The 21,409-nt window shown below is 36.7% G+C and overlaps 2 protein-coding genes across 4 annotated transcripts in view; one reads left to right on the top strand and one right to left on the bottom strand.

The window, feature by feature from the left end:
* CCDC175 (coiled-coil domain containing 175) overlaps positions 1 to 2,434 on the top strand; it is a 69,109-nt gene extending 66,675 nt beyond the window's left edge. The window contains exon 20 of the mRNA XM_007193003.3: positions 2,346 to 2,434. Coding sequence (XP_007193065.2) covers positions 2,346 to 2,434 — 89 coding nt within the window. The remainder of the gene's footprint in view (positions 1 to 2,345) is intronic.
* On the bottom strand, positions 1,918 to 21,366 carry JKAMP (JNK1/MAPK8 associated membrane protein). 3 transcript variants are annotated; one of them, XM_007192937.2, is made up of 7 exons: positions 21,264 to 21,366; positions 19,191 to 19,282; positions 18,463 to 18,617; positions 12,795 to 13,001; positions 9,311 to 9,492; positions 5,735 to 5,811; positions 1,918 to 3,876 (listed from the first exon to the last, which is right to left on the bottom strand). In XM_007192937.2, the coding sequence occupies exons 1-7, from the start codon at positions 21,265 to 21,267 to the stop codon at positions 3,658 to 3,660; spliced, it is 936 nt and encodes a 311-aa protein (XP_007192999.1). In that variant the 5' UTR covers positions 21,268 to 21,366; the 3' UTR covers positions 1,918 to 3,657. The 3 variants fall into 3 exon arrangements, with proteins under 3 accessions (XP_007192999.1, XP_007193000.1, XP_057400030.1); XM_007192938.2 differs by having other exon boundaries at positions 19,191 to 19,264; positions 21,264 to 21,362; XM_057544047.1 differs by having other exon boundaries at positions 19,191 to 19,314; positions 21,264 to 21,351.
* Between the last annotated feature and the right edge of the window lie 43 nt (positions 21,367 to 21,409).

Raw genomic sequence — 21,409 nt, 5'->3', positions numbered from 1 at the left:
CCATAATATTTTTTGGCTTTGTCAGCCATAAGGTCTCTGTAGCAACTACTCAGGTCTGCCATTGTAGCAGAATTGCCCCTGTAGTTTGCCCACCCCTGACAGTGGGAGAACCAAGTATTACGCAAATGTATGTAAAACCTCTTGTCATAGGAATTTTACAGGTGGGGCATGAGAGCTATGAGAGAACCTAAGAGGGAGAGAGACGAGCTAGTGAAGGAACCGGGAGAGGTCTCTGGAGAACTGGAAATGGAGCTGAGATGTAAGGGAGGATTTCTGGATTCCCTTACTCCACTTGTTTCTGCTCCTGGAGCACTGGCACCACATGGGCTTTGGAGGAAGGTGGACCTGGGATCAAATCTCAGCTCTGCTTCTTACATGTTATTTAACTTCCACTCTTCTGTTGCCCTGGTTAAGTATGAATGCTAACTAACAGGAATAATAAATAATGCCTCAGACACAAATTAGGCACTGAGATCCCTGAAATCTTCTGCCTTCCTGAGGAGATAATAGTCACCCTGGCCCCTTGAATTACTTGAACATCTCTGAGGCACCTCTCAGCTCTTGGATATTTCGCGTTGAACGTCTTCTGTTACTGACGGACTTCTAGAGAAGCCCTTGATCTCTTCCAGCTTAACAGCCCTCTCCTGCTCTCTTGTGGACACAATGTGTCACTGTGGCCCTGCAGGTCCTGGTGCTCTCCTTCAGGGTCACTGCACTAGCTGTATTAGCATATTGAATACCTTTGAGCCCGGTACTAGAGCACATGCCCAGTTACTGAGTCGAACAAGACCAGTCCCTGAAACTGGTCATACACTGTGAGAAGCAGACAAGTGAAGAGATGATTAGAATATGGTGGATTCCTTCTAGTGAGTGGCTATGGAGGGTAAAGAGGCACCTCTCAATCTTGTGGGGTGTTGGGAATATATAGGGATGTCTTCCTGAAGGAGCAGCTGACATAAGCTGGCCAGGAACAGTAATAGCGTGGCTGAGTGGAGATCTGCTGGGGGTACCAGTTGGCAAGAGTGGGGGATAGGCTTGGCCGAATGTGAACTGCCGGACTTCATCCTGAAAACTAAAATTGTTACTTTTTGCTTTAACATTCTTTCTTGTAAATTAAAGGTAAATAAGTTAATTCTTGGTGTATACCTAAACCAAATAGTAACTGTGTACAGATTATTTTTAAACAAGTATTAAAAATAATTTTGTTTTAAAATTCCAAAAATCCCTATTATACCATGTATTATAACTTAGGTTACAGATAATTTGTGTGCTAATCAAATATTTTAACTTGATATGTGCTCTACAGAAGACTTTTTTAGGCCAAGAGATATTTTTAGAGAAAGATAAAAAAATTCGTGTAAAACACTTTTAAAGCTATCTTTTTGTTATTGTGATGAAAAGGACTTGATATAATTTATTTTAATCATTTAATTCTGGAAAAGAACATAGTTATTGAAGCAGAATAAAAATTTCAGTAAGAAATACTTTAAAAAATCATTTGCTCAGAAATTTTCAAAAGATCTCTTCGAAAAATTAAGATCTAAACTAGGAAGAGAGTTTAGACCACGGTTTTCAAACATTAGAGTCACCTGGAGGAAGTTTTAAAAATACCTCTGCTCAGCCCGACCAATTCACCCTGAATCTCTGGGGGTGAGACCCTGGCGTGTTTTTAGAACTCTCTCCAGCTGGCTCCATTGTGCAGCCAAGTCTTGAAAACTATATGTTTTAGACAAATATATAACAATGTAATTGTTATATTTATCAATTGACCCAAATTAAGAAAATATTTTAACTTTTATATTACCTATCCAGTGCTAGTTAGCAAAGTAATTACTATACACTGTAGCAGCCAGAGTAGTAATACAGTACAAGGATCTAAGACAAAACAAAGCCGAGCTAGAAAAAGCGTTGTTTTTGTATATTTTTAATGACCATTTTAACAAATTATTTAGTAACATTAGCAACCACAGTTGCTATGAATTGTTCTAGTCTTGTTCTTAAGGAAGCAAATTAAAAATGCAAATATGTATGAAGTATTCCTGAAATTCCTTGCATTTGAGGCCTTGTAATCATATTACTTGCACGATTTCTCCTTTTGCATACACATTTTTCTGCTAGAAGAGGACACTGGAGGGGAAAATAATTATTAAAATGACTCCAAATGTACTGCAACAAAAAGATAGTCCTGGTAATCAGATGCATGATCCCTCAGCACCATCCCCCCCCCACGCCCCCACCCATTATACAGTCGTCCAGTTGAGGATTCTTGGGGCAATTTAAAATTGTAACTACATAAACCTATATAAGATACATATAGAATTTTTACATTTTATTTATTTCTACAGAAAATAAGAAGAAACAGAGTCCCATCAAAAGAATCCATCTCCCAGTGGTTGAATGTACTATGAAAAAAACATCAACGAAGAAAAACTAACAAAATAAAGGATATAACTGCTGTGAATTTAAAAGGTACAAAACTACAGAAAAAGTGAGTGCATTTTCTTTTATATTTTGCAACTGTCAATGGAAGCCTTAAAAGTTTGAGATTTAACAAACTCATGCAACCCTCACCAATGAGCAGAAAAGGGAAATAACCTTCTAAAAATACAAATGGATAAAGAGGGTCAGATTATTAAGTGCAAAAATCTTATTTTGCTCCCAATAATGTCTCCTGAAGACTTCAGAGCATAAAAATCACAGCACAAGTATTAACAACCAACCACAGGAAAACTTTATATACTGTATATATTCTGTATTTTGTTAAATCTAAGAAGCCATCAATTGAGATATCACAATATGACAAAAATTATGTCTCAGGATTCATAAAATATGGCACATGCACATATCCTCAAAAATGAGATATGGGGGAAGGAAGTATATTTATTCATTTGGGAAAGAGACACTAATCTTACTACTTAACATTTTGAATTATTTCCACAATTAGTGTGGCAAATACAATTAAATGCCAGATATTTGAGATTTTTTTGTAGTTAAGCGTTTTATTATCATTTTTCTTTACAGGAACAGGAATAACCTGAAGATGTCTTCAACCAAACTACCTAAAACAAAAGACCTGTTATATAAATTATGCTCTATTTTTGTAAGAGATCAAAATACTGTATTGGTGAAAATAAATAGATAACAAAAAACAACATACTTGATTTCCATGTTTGCTATCAGACCCCACAAATACATTTGACTTTATAATTCAGTATACTTGAAAAACAAACTGAAACACAACAGGCATGCACAATTATGCCAATGCTAAGGATTTCAGATTATACTTCTTACAGTTTTTCTTAATAAAAATGGGAACAACACATTGCTAGGTACACAGAAACATGATTTTGCACAAAAGAATAGCTAAATTGTTGCAAGAGGCAAGTGCTTCCTAATAGGCTTCTAGTGTAATATAACCGTGTGCTCTAAGTGTATGGTGTGTTATACTATGTAATGGAGAATTATGGTATTTTGTATTTTCCATCAAACCACAAAATCTGTTAAGTCAAAAAAAGAAAACAAACAACAAACCCCCCATAACATTAGGTGTACTGACAATCATATTCCCATGTGTGACAGAAGAGTACTAATACATTTTTTTATTTCTTTACTTCTTTTTATTAAGAACACTTCTTAGGTTTTTTTGGAATTTTGCATTCAGTGTCCATTGGCTCCTTCTGAGAGTATCCGTGAAGGTTCGGTAAATTTTGCGGTGAACAAGTAAAAAAGGGCTGGTGTGGGTACCAGTGCCAAAAGGGGTAAATCTTGCTCGAGTTTATCCACTCTGGAAATGGAGATTATTCCATAGGCATGAAGTAACCAGTGGCTGAAGAGAACAATGAGTCTTTTCTTTCTGACCAGAAGATCATAGCAGTTCTACATAATTTTATAAAAGAAAGAAAAGAGAAATACAGATTATTGGGCTGAATTGACTAGATACTTTATCACATTTTACTTTAAAACATATTATTGTCACACAAAATCATAACCTCAGAATCATAGGGACCTAAGAAATCACCCAGTCTTGCTACTACACTTCACAGATGAGGAAACTGAGGCTTCCTACAGTCAGCATTCAGCGGCAGCACCAAGACGGGAGCCCACGTCTCTCAGTTCTGGTCTACGCCACCATTCGACCCTGGAAACACTACAGCTTCTTCTGAAAGATCGGAACTGGAAGGGGAACGCCGCATTATGTGCCTTCTTCCTGCCCTGATCCACAGCAGCTGAGTCTACCGGTGGGAAGGAGGAGGTACATACACCCAACTTCCTTACCTCTAGCATTCCTAGAGTCTGCTGCCTGGATACTGAGAAGGGAGCAGAAATGACATGTGACTACTCTGATTTCCCTTTTATCTTTAATACTGCTCTGCAATATACAGAAATTGGAAGGACCAAATTATTATAAAAGTAATATCTAAATGTGCTAATGAACACGCTAAAATGTAATTTGCAACTGGTTACTTAACAACATTCCCTCATTAAATGGCTCATCAGCTCACCTAGAGCTTGACTGTCTTTTCCTGACTTGAATCCCTATTTCTGATTCATGTATAGAGTGCTAATTGAAGCACATGAATGTTTTATATATGGGGGATTCCCAGCAGCAGAGAAACAAATATGATTCAAGCTAATCGAACTTTCCATAGTAACTATGGATAATAAACAAAAATTCAAAAACTTTGTTTTATTCAAATATCCAATCATTTCCCCCCCACATTTCCCTAGAGTTGCTAAAAGTGCCAAAACTAATTTGCTTATCTTTAATCATACTGCAAAGCTGATTAAAGATTACCAAGGAGAAATGGGAGTAGAATACAAACGGAAGCATCTGAAAAATCACCATAAAAATACTATCTAGTTCCTCTACTGCTAGTCTACCTAGAAGTCACTATGATTTCTAGGTGGTTTGTTCCCCGCTCTCATTCTTTCACTAATGTAATAGAAAACAGGAGCTTCAAGAGCAACCACTCCAAAATAGTTAACAACCTTCTCTGGGGTGAACTTTTTTATGTTAAGAATTATAAGGAAGCACGTATCGACTGTAGTGGGTGGTTGAAAACAGTGCATAGGCACTAGATTAGCAAGCATAGGATGGAAGAGTACTAAGACATGTTACACTTTTATTCCTTTAGAGTTCACTCTCTAAGAGTTCTAACAGTGGCCTTCCACGCACAAAAAGGATATCTCAAGATAGGAACAGCATCGGAACTAATGTAAGTGTTAATGATATTTCCAAATCACCAAAGTATTACAGATATTAGAGGGCAAAAGTAGACATCCGTAATCAAGAAAATAAAATTAGGGACAAAACATAGAAGGGTATGGAATGTACACTGTAATTATTGATGACTGTTAGTGTTCACTGCAAAAAAAAAAGCCTAGAATTAGTTCTATATAAAATAAAGCATTTTTATGTTTCCTTCAAAATAGTGTTAATAAGGTTCAACATTTCAATAATTATACATTTTCTATGTGGATAAATGATGTGAAATGAGTTTTTTCTCTAACATGCTGGAGTTAAGCCTGACTACTTCACTAATTTCCCAGGCAAATATTGTCTAGTATACAACTTTTCATTAACTAATGAGCCAAAAGCTACTGAGTGGCATCGTTTAGCCAAGGATTACTAAAACAATCAGTTGTAACATATCATATCATATGCACTATTCTCCTATTCAGTTGTCAAATCTATAAAAAAAAAGTCTTTAACAAAGGAAAAAAGATGTCCTACCTCTATTTCGGAAGCCGACATGTACACAGCCAGAGTAACCAAAGATAATACTAATATAATGTATGGGAAGGCATAGTCTGAAAGACAAACATTGGTATTATGCTGAAAATTAAATTTTCTGAATAAACCATCAAAAAATTCAAACAGTATAATTCTTTCCATAGACAAAAACCTTCTCAACCAGTCTTGGGAGAGAGTGAAGCCCTAATGCTCTAAGGCAGGGGTCAGCAAACTTTTTCTGTAAAGGGCCAGATAGTGAATACTTTTGGCTTCGTGGGCCACGCAGTTTATGTCTCAGTCACCTAAGTCCGCAGTTGTAGTGGGAAAGCAGCCAGATCATACAGAAAATGGATGTGTCTGTGTTCCAGTAAAACTTACTTTATAAGTTTGTAAGTTATAACTTATTTATAAGTTATTCAGACAATAAAATTCAAATTTCATATAATTGTCACATGTCAAGAAATACTACTCTTCTTTTGATTTTTTTCCCCAACAGTTAAAAAATGTAAAACTATCATTGGCCCAGCTTTGAAGACCCCTGCCTGAAGGCTTCCACTGCTGTAAAGAATTAACTTCTCTCCTATGCATCTGGCATGATGCTAGTTATGTATCAAACTTGGGAGAATTGGGAAAATAATTACTCAATTTTCTGTGTTTTGTGGTCCAGATGGGGAACTTCAGTTGAGAAAGGCTATATATAAGAGTAATTCAGCTTTAATTAAAAGGTCATATACCAATAAACCTCAAAGGCTAAATGGATCATTCAGTCTCTTAATGTCAAATTTCTAGACAGTTCTACTTCAAATACAGTACAGTAAAATAATACTTTAAGTGAAATTTTTTCTTAAAAATACCACCTCTTAAAATGTTTTAAATTTATAGCTCACTAAAACAAATGGACAAATTGAGAAAGATACCTTGAATTATTTTTTATACAATTATCTTAAAACAATTAACTTCAGTTACTAAAACTATTAATCATTCTACAATACAATGCAGTGGAACCCATCTGGAACATTTTCAAATGTTAATTAAGGATATGGCAGCCAGAATCTCTGAATTATCTATACAGGCCTGATTCCAATTACTAAATAACTGACAATGATTAGGTCCTAACCAGCCATTCAAAAGAATCCCAATTAACTTATAAATAGCTAAACAATGTTGCTAATGATAGTAAGAACTGGTAGAGAAAGAGCTGGTAGTAAAAAGGAGAAAGAGGAAATTTCCAACAAGCCCCAAACTTGTGGGGAGTAGAGGGAGGTTCTGGGCTCAAAGCAGGATTTAGAGTGGTTCTTACTCTAGGGTCTAAAACAATGTAATATTTTGAGCAACTAGGTCTGGGGGTAGTGCCTGGAAATCTTCATTTTAGTTCTGCTGGTGTTTCAGAGGAAGATCACACTTAAAAACTGGCTTCAGTAATACTTCCAAGCAAGTAAAAGTTTGTCACTGACATCTTCCTAATTACCCCAGTGTCTCTCTCCCTAGACCCTGGTATCTTGAGCTACCAGAAGCCTCTTGGTGCTCTACTTCGCTCAGACTTGCTATATTCCCTTGTCATGGACTAAATGTTTGCGACCCCACCCCCCAAATTCTTATGTTGAAATCCTAACCCCCAATGTGATGCTATTAGTAGGTGGGGGGGGGGGCCTTTGGGGTGATTAGGTCATGAGGGTGGAACCCTCATGAATGGGATTTGTGTCCTTATAAAAGAGACCTCAAAGACCTCTTCCCTCTTCTGCTATGTGAGGACACTGAAGGAAGACAGCCATCAATGAACCAAGACACAAGTCCTCACCAGACTCCAAATCTGCTGGTGCCTTTTTTCAACACCATAAAATTATGAGTTGGTATGATACCCTCTGTGACTAATCTCAGCAGATTGCACAAGTTTATACTTAGTGCAAATAAACAATAACTCCTTGATCCTCCTATGAATGTGCTTTGAGTGGAGGCTTGTTAACAAAATGATCCAAAGACGTTCAGTGTGGGAAAAGGCATTTTCCATATAGGCAGCTACAACATAGGAAGCAATGCTGTCTGGCAGTCTCCTTAGGTTAACTTTCCAAACCTTTCCCTGCTTTCCACAGCTTTTCCCTTTTCTCCATTTCATAACCAAGAGGTTCTATATAATAGCACCAGTGGCAGTCTAGGACACAGGGATTTGAGGGCTGGCAATTCTTAAATCTTTAAGCCTAGTCAGCTCTCCCAAGCTTGTCTAGGATAAATGACTACCTGTGCTCTTTTGAATATTCCATGAATACCTAAAACTGAATTCACTTCTCACCAACCTATTTGCTTATTCTAACATTCATTATTCATACATTCACTAGTTACTAAGTCAGAAAGCTCCTTTATCGTATTCTCCTCCCATTTCCTCAACCCCTATATTTAATTAGTTACCTAGCTTAGTTAACTCTGTCTTTGAAATAGTTCTTCTTTCCCAATGTTTCTCTGCTTTAGGTCAGACAGTCAGGCCCGGCTTACAGCAGTCATCTCTTAACTGATCCCCCAGGTTCTCTTCCCTGCCAATCCATCTTCCACACTGCTACCAAGTTATCTTTCTAAAATGCAAATCTAGTCATGTCACTCTTCCTCCTGAAATCCTTTTAAGAGCAGGTCTCTAGTCCCTAGAGCAAGAATAGCAACCTCAAATGCCTACAGAGGTCATCCAGGAGAATGACTGAAGTGGGCCAAATCCAAGAAAATAGGAAATGGTAGGAGCTAGGAAAAACTATAGATTTTCAAACACTATGCAGGCCAAAAGAAACAATACATCTGTAAAACCAGAATATGAGGGATAACAGACCCCTGACTAGTCTCCAATTTCTTCTTCCCGTGGCCTTATCCTCAGCTCCACCCTCCTAACTTTGAATCAAATTCATTACTAAGCTACATTATTTGCACAGTGATGCCATCTTGCCCAGTTCCTTCAGGCCAGAAGCTTGCCCTCTGTACCCAGGCAGGCTCCATATAAAGATGGTATCCAACATCCTTGCAATGTTCAACGTCACACGTTCAAAAAGTCCCTCACTATGTTCTCTCAGCTACTTATAGCTTTCCTAGTAGTATATGAGCTCTTTAACACCAACTTTCTCTCATTCTTCTTTCGAGTCACACATCAGTCTAAATGGTTGCTGAATAAATGAATGGATATATTAAAAAAATATATTGAGGATTTTTTACTATATCTAAAAGTCTTTCATAAAGGAATTTAGAAAATTAAGACTTAATGGTAAACAGTATATATTATCATGAGTAATTTCCATCTATTATATGTAAAAACCATCTATTATATCAAGAGTAATTTCCATCTATTATATGTTTTTTAATTTATACTCAGGTTTTAAAAATCTTCCTATTGATGTTGTGAGCTTCAAATACAAAGTATTCTCTAAACAGAAATCAGTTTTGATAAAGAATGGTATGTTTTAGCAAATATATATACTACGGTTTATTTTCAAGAATAAAAAACAAAAACCATACTACAGAAAAAGGTCCAAAATTATACTCAGAGAAAATATTGTTTATCACATATAGTAAATATATTTCATTGACTTTACCCAACAAACTTACATAAAAGGCCTCCACCAACTGCCTGAAGCACGGTTAAAATTGGGAAGAAGTAAAGTGCAGCATAAATACTTTTAAATCGATCAGATTTCCCTAACCCGCAGGCAATCTTCTTTACCAGAAGAGGTCGGAGCAGCATCATTAATACCAAGCAGAATGCATAATAGATAAATACAATGGTGTATCTGGAAAATAAAATAAAAAATTATAACATCAAAAATATGTTTTAAAATGTATTTTTATCATTGATCATTTTAAAATCAAAGATCCTGAAAAAGGTTTAAAAAGTCTATCCATCGAATATTCAGATTGGTGGAGGGTTCACCAAAAAGACTCTCATAATACCACTGCAAAGTGGATGCTGAGTCCTTTCCGGTAGGCAATTTGGAAATATGTATCAAAAATCCTAAAATGTTTATATCCTTTAATTCAAAAATTTAACTTGTAGAAATTTGTCAAAGGGAAACAATCGGGTATACACAAAAAACCTGATGAACAAGCATTTTTATTGAATCACACAATAAAGAAAACTCAGGAAGAAAATAAATATTCAACAATAGGAAGTTGGTTAAATTTTAGAGTATATTTATGCTGGAATACTATGCAGACATTAAAAATCCAGTTATGAAAGAAATGTTAACAACAAAACAACTGTGCCTCATACATTAAGTGACAAGAACAGGCTACAAAATGGCATGTGCATAGAATAACCTTAATATTCTTTAAAAAAGAATAAAACTTAAAAATAATAAAAATAAAATAAAAATAAAAAGTACAGCTGGAAAGACATTTTTAGCAGTGATCATCTTAAGAAATGGAATTACAGATTATTTTATTTGGGGTATGCCTTTTCTGTTTTCCAAATATTCTATAATGTAATTTTTACAATCAGAAAAAAAGTTGCAAAAAGATCTCTGTATCAGCAGACTACAGTTTCTAGCTCCTTATTTTGAATAATTACATTTCTATGCACATAGTTCTAACTTCCTTTTCATGAGGATTTTCAAATTATTTTTTACTATCTTATACGCAAACCCTCTCGCTTGCAGGGGAGAGTCAAGGGAAGCACGGGAGTTGTTTCAAATAACTGACCACATGCCTCTTCTCCACACAGCTTAATGATACCGGGTCGCTGTGCTCTCATGATGCTTTTAGGTCTAGCCCTGTACCATACTGCATTATTTCAAGCCTCACTTCTTGGATGATGAGTTTTGTCTTCTTAGGCTACCTCTTACCAATATCAAAACAAAATAATAGCTGTCTATTTCTTCAGCTTGTAGTTCCTTAAGAGCTCCAAAAAGACTATTATTTTAATCAGAAGGAAACCATCATGTGCTACCTGTCCTAAAGACCTGGGAAACTAGCTTTTGGAAGCAGATACCTGTTTCCCGCCCCTGCTCTCCACCAGAAGACCTCATCCTCTACCTCCCCCCCCATGCCCCTCATATGCACATAGGATAAATCTGACAAGCTAAAGCTAAGTTTTGTTACAACAGTAATTACTGCTCATTGTCAATAACTCAAAGTTTTAGTAAACATTACCTTTTGCAGTAAGTTTCCAATGATAGAAGCTTGCATGTTTTTCCATATCTTATCTAATTAATTTCCCCTCAAAACTATAATTATCAGTAAAAGTATTCTGATATTTTTCAATTTGTAAGGAATTTATATATACCAATGGAGAAGATATCCTCCACTAGTCAATGTAATAGTGTTCCAAAGGTTTCTGTTAATACTGAGCCATTCTTTTTGTTGACTTACAAAAGAAAAAAATCATTATGACTTTGGTAGTCCTACAGCTTGCAGAAATGTTTAGCCCCAGTCTAGCCATATATGTAAGTTTAAATGGTTATGTAAAGTAACAGGTATGAATTCAAATGCTAGTATTATAAAATCTTCTCATACTTTTAATAAAACATTGTTTTGTATAATTAATAAAACAAGGCAGACAGTCCATTCCACAGTGACTACTGGTAAAGCTGCTAAGAAAAAAAAAATACCTACTTAATTCAAAGATGGTGAACAGATGGAAAATGTCCTAATCAATGAAGTTGTGTGATGAGTCTGACTGAGTGCTGTGACAAGGCTCTGAGGCCATACCCAACTCAGCAGGACAAGTGCTGTGATAAATTAGAAGTGGCTGTTATGACTGCAGAATGAGGGCTGTGAGTACCTATTTGCCATCTCTGTTCTCATGTTTTTTGACTCTCCTACTACAGGATTTACAGATATTATAAACAAACACTATAGATGTGAATAGCAGTAAATGAGTCTGATTTTGTTTTAAATAAGATGGTTATACATCTTATTTAAATATAATATCTGATTCAGTAATTAACTTCTCTAAGTAGGACCAGGTTAAGTTCTGCAAGTCCCCAGGACAGTATGTGACAAGAGAATAATCAAAGCTGAGGGTTATAGCTCTATGAAATCAACAAAGAAGATAGTATCAGTCTTTTAGATACAATTTATATATATAAATATGTCTGGTTGTCTCTGTATATATATATAAATAATTTGCAGGACTTAAAAGGTAGGCAGGTGGAAAAGATTTTTATAGCTCTATATCTGGATCTCGTTTTTTGTTTTGTTGTTGCTTTTTTTTTCTATTTTTTTTTTGGATCTCGTTTTTTGCAAAGTATCTTTTTACATACATGCATGTTTGTTTTTGACACTTAGTACTATTAAGAAATGCACAAAAAGTACTATTTTGTTGAGCATATTACATAATGGTAACTTGCTACAACTATGAGAATATAAATACCAGACTCTTCTATTATACATTTACTGAGAAAAACACATCAGAATGAACACTAATTCACAGAAATTCTAAAAATGTAGGCCTGGGTAATATTATACAGAATCTTATGAATTTGATATTTTTAAAACAAAACATCCTGGTGAAAATCACAAACATTTATTTGGAAAAAACAAAAACAAAAAGAAAGAACATTAAGCCAAGCCCTCTAATAATAATGCCAGCTACTTGTAAGTGCTTCCTGTATGTAGGGCATTTATTTAAGTCACCTTATAAGGTATCATTATTCCCATTTTTACCAACAGGAAAGCCAAGGTTATAAGAGGCTCTTAACATGTTCAAGTTAACAGCTGACAGACCCAGGATTCAAACTCAAGCCTGTTTTTAGCTCCAAAGCCTATACTACTTCCTGTATGTCAGATATTGCTTCTCTGTTGTATAAGAAAAAGGTTTTCCTTATAATTCCCTTTTTAAGAAACAGATATAGCTTATTTTAGAAGTGCTCAGACATACGTCAACATCAACACAAAAATACTTTCACTTCTATTATACTAAGATGTATTTTTATTTCCTCTTCTCAGACTATGTATCACTTAAAAGAAGAAAATCATTTCTGTATATCTCCCCCAGTGCCTAGGAGCCATTTCACAAGGCTCAATCTGCTTAAATGAATGAAATCTATAATCATCATTTTTTTAAAAATGATCTTACGTCTAAATAAATACTTACAGTGGGTAGACAGCTTCATGAGTACAGTGCACTGTGGTAACATAATCTGGACTTGGATTGTAAAGCATGGTGTACCAATCAGAAAGCATCAACACTCGACATGAACGGATATAAAGCACACCGACTGGATCGCTCACAAGTAAGGTGATGATAGCTGCCATAGTGCATTCAAATAATGCAGTGATGTGTTGGAAAAGGGCACTGGAACTAGTAAAACAAAGGAGGCACAATCACCAGAAAATTCTCAGCATGTTAAGTGGCTTTTAATAAAACCTGTGTATGCTTCAAAATATGTATTCTAAAAAGGAGTTTTAACTGATAAATCCTGAAACAAAAAAATCTTCTAAATAGGTAAGAAAAGCCAAGCACATATGAAAACTACTTGAGAAGGATTTAACCTTGTTTACTAAAAAGAGATAAATACTCATCCCAGATAACACTGTGCCAATATTGTCTAAATGTGTAGAAGAGCAGAAATTAGATCTACCTTTATCTTCAGTAACTCGCCAAATTATTAAAAATGTCTTAAAGTTATCTATGCATCATTTAAAATTATCTTAAACATTAAAAGTACATAAAAGATTATATGTAATACATATTAGTTATAAAATATAATAAACATTGTAAGCTCACCACCTAACCCAATAACTAAAACATTAACAACTTACATCTACCTGTTCCTCCCCATTCCACATTCCTGTCTCTCCCCTAGAAATAACCATTATACTAAATGTTCTTTATCAGTTTTTCTAAACAGTTTTTATTCCAACTGTATTTATACTTCAAAACCACTATTTAGTTTTGCTTATTTTTCAACATGATAAAGTGAGGTAAGCTTTCTGAGATTTTTCTTTCCACTCAAAATTACATTTCCAAGATTCATTCATGGTTTTGCTTATACCTGAAGTTCAGTCGTTTTCACTGCTGTATAATATTCCATTGTGTGATCTTTCCATTATTTATCCATTCTGCTTTGTTAGTAAAATGTGTTGCAAATGTCTTCCTCTCAGTTTGTGGGTTGAATTTTCATTTTCTTTCTGATGTCTTTTTATGAACAGATGTTCTAAATTTTAATATAGTTGCCTTTATCAATTTTTAAATTTCTGGTTAGCAGATTCTCACGCTAAGAAAAATATTATCCTATATTTTCTTCTAAAAGTTTTAAGGTTTTGCTTTTCATGTTTCAATCTTTAACTCAGAAGAGATTTCTGTGCCTAAGTTAGGATATAACTTTAGCTTTTCCCATTTGGATATCCAACTGTCCCAGCAGCAGCATTTTACTGAATAGTTACTCTGTTCTCCCCACTAGGCTGCCATGCCACTTCTGCCATATAAAGTCTCCTATATAACCGGCCTGTTTCTAGGTTCTCTATTTTGTTCCTGGGGTCCATTTATCTATCCCTGAGACAACAGAATATGACAATAATTCTTGATATTACATACTTTCTTTTACTTTTTCAGTGGTCTTGGTCATTCTTGGGCCTTTGAACTTCCATATAAATTAGAGAATTAGCTTGTCAAGTTCCACAGTATAAATCCAATGTAGCTTAGCTACCTTGGTCTTGGCTACCTCACAGTACTGTGATTCTGTAAATGAAATATAGGGAGGTAATTGATTTTATATACTTAGCTTACAGCCAGCCTCTTCACTAAACTCTCATTATTTATGATTGCTTCTCTATAGATGCTTTTGAGTTTTCTATTTCAACAATGTTTCAGTTACCTATCACTGCACAGCAAACTACCCTAAAACTCAGTGGCTTGAAACAACCACCACTGATAATTTCTCACTGTTCTGTGGTTTGACTGGGCTCATCTGAAAGAATGAAAAACAAATTCACAGAATTGCTTCCTAGGAAGTAAAACACATCCCAAGCAGAATAAATAAAAAGAAATTCACATTATAATTAAGCTGCAGAATACCAAAGATAAAAGATCAGCTGGTCAGCAGCCCCCGTGTGCTCACAGCTGACAGCCAGCACCTACTCCAGCATATGAATTACTCATTTTGAACACCACAGCCCAGTCCAGCCTCTAGATGGGTGCATCCCAACTCAACATCACGTGGAACAGAAAGGATTACCCAGTTGCTATCGGCAGTTAACCTCCGGCTACCCTCCCAACCCTACTGCCTGGTTTGTCACTCTGGCCCCAGCTCAGGGTGGGTTTGCTTGTTTTCTGAAAAAGAAGAGTTCTCGGAGATCCCCCCTTATTCCTGTGAGACCAGCAATGTCTTAAACAGTATGTCTCTTCCAGACGTTAGTTATTTCATGCAGAAGGGTGACCTGGAGCTCCTGATTAGCCCATGGTGTTGGAAGCAGAACTCCTGTGCCATTTTACACAGATGAAGACACTAAATATGTAAGTAAACGTGTACACTTTCATATTATATAATCCAATCTTTTGCTTCCTTACAGAATTCATATTTTTAGAGGCAAAATCCTCACCTCATTATTTCTTGCCATGACTTTCACAACCTTCTTACTGGCTTCCTCTTCTCATCATGCTCCCTTTCAATCCATCTGCAGTCAACTATGTAATCTTTACAAAATGGAATCTGCTTTTAAAACTCCCCTTATTAAACGACTTCAGTGGATCCCATCTGCCTTTCAGGAAAAATACTTCCTACCAGCCTTATCTCCCACACCTCCTGCCCTTACGAAATTACTTTGTTTCCTCGCTGCTCCCTTCATCCCAGCATGCTTCATGCGCCACCTCAAAACACGTCACCTATCTGGCAAATGGTGTATCCTTCAAGATCGGCTCTGGGGTTGTCCCCAGGCCTTAGGAGTATTTCCTAAGACTCCCCCAGCCCCAAACCTCTTTATGTCTTGGTCTCATTTAGTCCCTATTTCTCATGGCACCCTCAGCTCTCACTTCTTGGTTATGCTGTGCTCTTCCTTGGCTCTAGACTTCTGCACATCTTTTTCCTACTGTCTGACTCTTTCTTCAGTTCCTCTCTCAAAAACTACTCATTTTTCAAAGTTCAACTTAAAGTCAGTGTTTTCTCCTGTGACACCACCCTATTTTGAGAGGACAGAATTGACTTCTTCCCTCTTTAAGCTAGCCTGAAAACTCTGTGCATACCTCTACTACAGCCCCTCACATACACTGTGATGGTCTACCTCATCCACCGCGACTGTGAGCATCCACGTTTTCATCATCTCTGAATCCCACAACCTAGCAGAGCACCTGGCACATTGCAAACGTCCCTAAAGACTGTTGCATGAGTACATTTGGAAAGCTATAAATTACATAAAAACAAATTACAGAAGAGGCACAGCTTCTTGCTTCATTACATAAAAACATGCAATTTCTGCCTATCTCTGCCCTGGCCTCAAAGAAAAACAAATTTAATACTAAACTTTGGGGAAAGCAAGCAGGCCAGAAAGGGAAGTTTTGATTAGTGTCTAGCCCATGCATTCTCAATGGGCACCAGCACTCCCAAGGGGACAAGAATGGATCCTTGGGTATAAAATAATACTACACTTTTTATATATAAAGCACATGTATACATAAACTATATAAACCAATAAACAATATATCTGCGATATTAAAATTTTACGGGGTAAGTGGAATTGGGGGAAAAAAGGTATCTAAAAAGCTTCTTTAAGGAGGAAAGAATGAAAAAAAGGTCGAGAAACATGAGTCTAGCCTCAGACAGCTAGGCCCCTGCTTCCTTGATTTTAAGTGCAATGTCTCAGGAAAATGCAAGAGATAGTCCTTGTCTTTCTTGCTACCAATTTCCTAGGCAAAGCATAGATATGCAACCTCCTTTTTAAACCTACCTCCTTTCCTGCCTAAGCACTGATCACACCTCTGCTTTACCCCCAAACCAAGGCTCTACCCTCTGCTCTAAAATTCTGTCTCAAAACATATCTGATGTTTTAGTTCAAATGCATTTGGTGAGGTACATCCATTAAACCCACCTATTCTCCATTCTGGGCTGAGAAGTTCCAAATGAGCAATTATTCTATTTTAGCTCTGTTAATCACATCTCTTTTCTAGCCCTCACCTCTCATCATTCTATAACAGAAATTAAAAGCAGGATGAGAGCTGCTTTAAAAAAATTTTTTTAATAGAGTCTTCTGAAAAATAATGAATGCTCTTCCAATGTAAATAATCACTGTGGACTTATTAGGTAGATCCAGAAAAGTACTGATTCTACTTCCACCTGACCTTCTCTTCACTTCCGTTCCTACCACTGGCCATCACTATTTCTTGGACAACAGCTTTCTAATATGTCTCACCACTAATCTGCCCTCCACAGAAGTTATCTTCCTAAAACATACATCCAAGATGCTGTTTCTCTAAACCAAAACCTTCACCAATAAATCATTCACTCGGCAAATACTAAGTGAGTATCTACCATGTGCCAGCGGCTGTGCTGGTCTCTGGAGATTTCATAGAGAACAACAGTGATGGCCACTGCCCTCATGGAGCCTACGGTCAGGGGTGGGAAAGAACATTAAATGAGGAGGCAAACATAACTACAAATTGTGTTGACTGATAAATACAAAGCAAAAACAACAACAAAATGAGCGTGCTATTAAAAAAGAAAAAAAACGGGGACAGACCTACATTAGATTGGGTCAGGGGAGGCCTCTCCAAGTAGGTGTAATTTAACCTGAGATCTGAAGGAAGAAAAGGCAGCTAGGTAAAAAATTGCAGGGAGAAGAGAGTATTTCAGGCAGAGAAGAGTTTGGGGAAAGGGACAGGACTTAAAACAGGAAAGATGCTGAGATGTCAGAGGAACCAACAGCCAGGATGGCTGAAATGTACTACAGTAGAATCTGGTTCCTCATTCCCAGTGGGATAAGGTTCACATCATCACCAAGAACTTTCACATTCTGGCCTCAACCCCCTTTCCCACCCTCCTTTTTACTACCTTTCTCTCATAGGCAATCCACACTTTGAACACCCAACTACTTCCATTCCCACCCACATGAGATCACGTTTCATACCTCCCCGCCAGTGTTCACGCTGTTGCCTCTGCCTAAAATGTTCCTTTTTTGAAGTGTTTCAGGTGCCACCAGGCACAATTTATCTCTTCCATTTTTTGTGATTCCAGAGCATTGTTTATAAAGCTTTTATATACTTCTCGTTTATATACTTTTAAGACTGAGTTGTATTATAATTAGTTATGTATAATTTGTCTTCTCTACAAGAGTATGACTATAAACCACATCAGTTATTTTTGTATCTCCTTCCCTGATCTTTTCAACATAAAACACAATGCTCAGCAAATTTTTTGGATTTGTTTTAGTATGAGTTTTCATAATTAGGTTGCAGCTATAACATTTTAACTACATTATACTAGATTACTAGTATTAAGTTGCAAAGTATTTGTTTTAGAACAATAAACAGTTTGTAATCATAGCCAAGTCTTTGTAGAAAACCAATAAAGATAATTAAGAAATAAAAGTATAAATAAAATACTCCCTCAGCATCACTCAGAGTAAAAGAGACAAAGGATATTTCCCTTAATATTTACTGAGGCATGCCCTAGAATTAAGTTTCCTTGCCACAGTCAAAAGTAATCAGAAGATAAAGGAAAAACAGGTTTGCCACTTTTACAAAAACAGAAGTATAATTACTTGATAAGGTCTCCTAAATGATAGCTATTCCAACATCAGTCCACCCAGGTACATTCATAGAAAGTACTAACCTCTTTTTCCCTGAGTACCATTCAATGAAGAACCAATGTAAAACAAGAGGAAGCATAGCCATAAATCCAAGATAGAGCCAATCATAAAGTTCTGGAGACTCTGTGCAAGGCTGACAATATTTCTGTGCATTTGTTCTCTGTCCTCTTGGACACACCTATGATATATAAGAACAGTATTTTATGTACAGATATTATCCTAGAACATTAACAACCCCAAAAAATCATTCACTAAGACATCACATTTCAGTTTAAACGTCTGTTTACATGTGCATCTTTTAAAAATAAAAGAGAAAGCATAAGTAAAATAAAAAGCAATCTACATTGTATTTGCTATACCTGCATAATGTTATTAAAGAACTCTTTATTAAGTTACTAAAATAGTTGACTAATATTACATGAAAAACCTAGTTATTAACACCATATAAAAATTGCAGAGAAATGCTCTGGAGTTGTAATGCTAAATTATTGTCCAAGTCACTTTTCTATATTAATAAAAAGTAATTAGAAATTATTATAAAATTATCAAATTAAAAAACTTAATAACTGTGACTGTCAAGATGTATTATAGATAGATAATCAATATGACAACACAAATAAGGATTTTATTAATGCCTCCATATTCTTTTACAAGTTGAATACATTGAAGAAAAAAGTTATTCTACATGTGACAATATTTCATAAGCAAAAAGATTTTACAAATGAAATAACATACAAATGTTAAGACTTACCCCACATTCTCCATATATTTCAGTTGAGCCGTTTTTAAATAACAGGGTCTTCCCACAATAAAGTCCAAGGCATGCTGGTTGAATATCGACAGCTTTTTAAAAACAAATGCCAGTATAGTAACATCTTTTGTGATTATAAAAAATAAGGTAATAAGAGCTGAAACATTTGGCAGAAATATCTCAACACACTTTCAATTAAAAAATATGTATTAGACAAAAGTCTTGATGCATTTATTTAAAGTTTTCCTTTTACACTGTGACACTACTGTAATAAGGTTACATGGAACCTTATTGCTAATACTGTTCCTTAAGATTAAGGTCCTCAACCAGCAGAGCGGACTTTATGCCCACAACTCAAAGCCTAACCTGGTACGTCTCCAATGGCTCCAACCAGCTATTCCCCTTGATTAGATGGTCTAGACTTTTGAATTTCCTTTTTCTTTTTTTTTAACTAGAGGACTAAGAGAGGATCGATACTTTTTATTTTGCCCAGTCAGGACATTAAGTGCAAGCATACACACGGAATCTATTATCACCTTCCTTCATGACAGAACACCCTTTAATACCAGAAAAGCAGAAAGGACATAAGTTCAGAATAAAGGGAAGGCCTTTAAAGTAAATACATTCACCTTACAAGAAGCTTGTAAAATTATCCTAACTTTGGTCATTTTTGTAGAGGACAAGTGAAGATTTCATCAAGGCTGTCACTGGGCCTCTGACCAATACTTAGGAACCACTGCATTAGAATCAACCCTCTGATCTCAAGGCTTGGACAACATAAAAAGCAGCTCTGTTTAACCAAAAAACTCAGGGCCTACAGATTGTCTTTGACCTCATCTACAGGGAGAAACTATCGAACGAGTTTTTTTCATCAGTGACATCTGATTCCCTTCAATCACTGATTCATTCATTCAGTAAACATGCATTAAGTGTCTGATTCCACTGGTGAAGGGCCCCTAAAGATCCACGGAAGAACATGACAGAGTCCCTACCCTCAAAGAACCTACAGCCTAGTGTGGAATAAATCCAAAACAACTGTGGTCAAATGTGAATTAACTTGGGAAATTATGCATTTTATGGCTCTTGAACAATCATTTCCCAAATTCTTCAAGAATTCACAATCTAGAGACTGCCTGATCCACAATACTCTTTCTTCTTTCAAATTCAAGTAGACATTTTTTCTTTCTCCTTGTGCTGAAGAGAAAAATAGAAATGGCACTGACTAAAATGCCTCAAGTTTAATATTTTCACTTTTATCAAATTTCTGACTTTTTAAAAAAACCCATGGGCTTCTTGACCTTACTTGGCACTTATTTTTAAACCAGTTGTAATCACAATGTTCTAAACTAAGAGACGGAAACGAGTTGTTTCAGATTTTTTGAGAAGCAGAAGGTAAAGAATTGGAAACCTTCTATACCGGTTTTGCATCTAGCAGATGCATAATAAGTACATTTGAGTGTAAATAATCTAAAATTTCTCAAAATCCAAGGCCTGAAAACCGGTATGATAAACTGAACGCAACAGCTTACCGTCGACCAAAATAACCCTAGCTCCCACTGTACGCTCACTTTCCCCTTTCATTTCCTTTAGTAAAGGAGGTCTAGATTTTTTACTTTTTTGCAACCGTCATGCCCCTTTGTGAAGGGCCCCCCAAACTTAACGTTTGATGCTGAAGCAGGACACAACAGTTAAGCTGCAATTAGTTTCTGCTTCCTCTCCTGTTTTCCTGCACTTACGCCCGCGCTTTAAATTGTCAAGTCAACCCTCAGGAATGTTAAACAAAGGGACCGAAGCAAAGGGACTGAGGTGACATTTTGAACAAACAGCAAAGGCCTGGCCTTTTCCCCCAGTACGCAGCTGGCGTCCCCTCTGCAGTCGGTCTCCCCGCTGCAGCTTGTCTGGAGCAGAGACTATCCCTATTCCACCTCGGCCCGGCCAAGAGCGGCTGGGAGCAAGGGACAAGGATTCGCCGCTATCCGGAGGCCACTCGCTGTGGCCGAGCCCAGAGCTGGGAGCGTAGGGAAGAAGCAGAGACTAGGATAAATGCTTCCCGGGACCTCGGCAACCACTCACCCATCGGCAGCTTGTAGGTTTCCTTGGAGAGGTTCGTGGATCAGCCGACCCGGCCGCAGCGCCCGGACATCCGGGCCAAAGCCGCCTCGACGGCTCCGCCTCCTGGTAACCCGGGCAACCGCTCCGAAGCCCCGCCCCGCCTCTTG

The sequence above is a fragment of the Balaenoptera acutorostrata genome, chromosome 3 (assembly GCF_949987535.1).
Source record: "Balaenoptera acutorostrata chromosome 3, mBalAcu1.1, whole genome shotgun sequence".
Lineage (NCBI taxonomy): Eukaryota > Metazoa > Chordata > Mammalia > Artiodactyla > Balaenopteridae > Balaenoptera > Balaenoptera acutorostrata.
The sequence above is the reverse complement of the archived record's forward strand: the minus strand, read 5'-3'. Positions and strand labels throughout refer to the sequence as shown.

What these genes read in the sequence shown, in the direction of transcription:
- JKAMP (XM_007192937.2), bottom strand. An exon ending in AAATATATGGAGAATGTGGG is followed by an intron (nt 18,618 to 19,190) that starts GTAAGTCTTAAC and finishes TATATATCATAG; the next exon opens with GTGTGTCCAAGAGGACAGAG. An exon ending in TGTCGGCTTCCGAAATAGAG is followed by an intron (nt 3,877 to 5,734) that starts GTAGGACATCTT and finishes AAAATTATGTAG; the next exon opens with AACTGCTATGATCTTCTGGT.